Genomic DNA, 2,335 nt, shown 5'->3' with positions numbered 1-2,335 from the left:
TCAGTATGCATGCGCGGAAGTGGGTCAACTCTCGGTGAACAGACTATAGTAAGTATAGTTATGAAGTCTTGATTTTGTATTTTAAATCCCTATATTACAGTAGATAAGACCAGTGATGTTTAACGCTAAATGTAGGTACTTATCTAGCTGGTAAAAATCACCGTTTTAATTTTGCTATATTATATAACGCTAATAATATTGTATATATATAATTTATAGGTACCTAACCTAACCTATTTATAATTGACATTTTATTTAGAATATACGAAAAATAGCTATTTCAATAGCTATACAATCAATGGTAATAATTATTTTTCATATACCTACAATGATTTTATATCATTGAATACAAATTTAATACATCCATTACACGGCACATAATGTTCAGCAGAGCGCGGTAACCACTTACCCACCTTTTATAAGACTCTAATTTTAAAATTAAATGTTGAATAAAAATTTTTTGTTTAATATTTTAATACATATCTTACAAAAAAATAACATAAATATTTATATATTTTGACTTTTTTTGTATGTACCAAGGTGTGCAAATACGATTTGAACCACAAGGTTGATTTTGCCAGATCGCTCGCATAAACAATATCTACTTACATAGGCGCAACTAGACAATTGAACAAGGGGGTGCTTAGCACTAGGGTTTTTTGTGACTCAATGATACCTAATACCATGAATTATGAATATGAATTTCAAAAATTATTATACAAAGTTGACAAAAAAATGTACAGTTTTGAATATCATGATCTGCAGTGAGTGTTATTATTATAACATGTTTGAATAAAATTATATTACATTTAATAAACTGTTCTTTGTTATACAGATTTGAGACCCAAGATGTTATGATGGTTGATGTGGGCAATCATCTAGTTAAATATTATATGGACCCCATAATGTGTGATAAATATTCATTCATGGAGACAGTTGTAATTGGTTTGATACTTAAAAATCAATTCCTAAATGTAAAAATATAAATATATTATAAATACATGTAACAAATATTTGTACATAATATATTATTTTTTCAGACCAAACAACTGTACGCCAATTTAAAACATTTCTCTACATACTACTCTTTAAACTATGATAATGATTTAAATTTAAAATCCCTAAAAAATACAATAATAACACTCAAGAAAAAAAATATAATTAATTCAACACAAAAACATAATCAATCTGCATTTCACCACCTTATAAACACATCAAACCCCGATATTATTAAATTAAAAAAAACTTTTTTCATACAAAATATGCTCAACATGAACGAAACTAAATTACAAAAAATAAAAAATAATATTATAAATAAAAGTCCACTTAACATTGAACAAATGAAAAAAAAAATAAATAACATACATTATATTCTTAACCAATTGACAATACAAAATTTTCAAATCCCTGCTTCCGATCTGCCAAATTGTTATAACAATAATATTATCTCCTACAAAAAACAAATAAATTCATTAACTCAATATTTAAAAAACTGCAGCTTTCCACACAATTTAAAAAATTATTCAAACCAATTATTAACACCCGCAACAACACCGGCAAATCAATCGACAAGGCAAACAAGAGAAATAGAAGATACGCCAGTGCGCATAAAACAAAATGTGAAAACCTTTTATAAAAGGTACCTATATGGCTATATACTTCAGTTAATGTGAAATATTTATTTTTATTTTCCCAAAATGAGAATGTACAGGTTGGTGGACCTAATTTAATTTTTTTTTTCATTTCAGATCAATAAGAACCGATGTATTGAGCAATTTGAGATTGTTTTCCACTTTAACACAATCATTATCATCATCAATGACCAAACAACATGCTGTTACCAATTCTTCAACCACTATAAAAAATAAAATGTTATAGATATTAAATAAATCACAATAATATTATCATTACAAATCTTATTGTTATTTCATAAATAATTTTCAGGCTGTTACCAATTACAAGTTTTTTGTAATCGTTCCACGCTGCCCTAGGTGGGGCCATTGCACATGGTGCGTTTTTTTTATAGTGGTATCGCCAATAGCCCTAATCCACTGACAACACCAGCAAGTCGTGATCGTCTAATGGTTATACCTAATTTTTTTTACTATAATATTATTGATCATTAAAATGTACTTGCCGCTAAGTAGGCGAGAATGTGAAATTTGAAATGCAATATCACCTGAGAATTTGTCTTCACTAAACTGACCGTTTCAAGACATTGCCAATAAATAATATTAAATTATTAGAGACAACTGTAAATTTAGTTTTTGAAAAGGTACCGTGTAGGTATTCGAACCCTGGTCGACTCTGCCGCAGACAGTATTCATACTAAACT

General features: G+C 28.0%; 1 protein-coding gene across 1 annotated transcript; it reads left to right on the top strand.

The window, feature by feature from the left end:
- Positions 1-1,271: 1,271 nt before the first annotated feature.
- LOC107882334 lies at positions 1,272-1,878 on the top strand. Its single transcript, XM_029485044.1, has 2 exons — positions 1,272-1,639; positions 1,749-1,878. Exons 1-2 carry the CDS (start codon positions 1,272-1,274, stop codon positions 1,876-1,878), a joined length of 498 nt encoding a protein of 165 aa, XP_029340904.1.
- The last annotated feature ends 457 nt before the right edge of the window (positions 1,879-2,335 follow it).

This window comes from Acyrthosiphon pisum, chromosome X, assembly GCF_005508785.2.
Source record: "Acyrthosiphon pisum isolate AL4f chromosome X, pea_aphid_22Mar2018_4r6ur, whole genome shotgun sequence".
NCBI classification, from domain to species: Eukaryota; Metazoa; Arthropoda; class Insecta; order Hemiptera; family Aphididae; genus Acyrthosiphon; species Acyrthosiphon pisum.
The sequence above is the reverse complement of the archived record's forward strand: the minus strand, read 5'-3'. Positions and strand labels throughout refer to the sequence as shown.

Bases quoted from the DNA above. Each gene is read 5' to 3' on its own strand.
- LOC107882334 (XM_029485044.1), top strand. From the start codon at position 1,272: ATGAACGAAACTAAATTACAAAAAATAAAAAATAATATTATAAATAAA. The intron at 1,640-1,748 runs GTACCTATATGG...TTTTCATTTCAG, and splicing joins GTGAAAACCTTTTATAAAAG to ATCAATAAGAACCGATGTAT.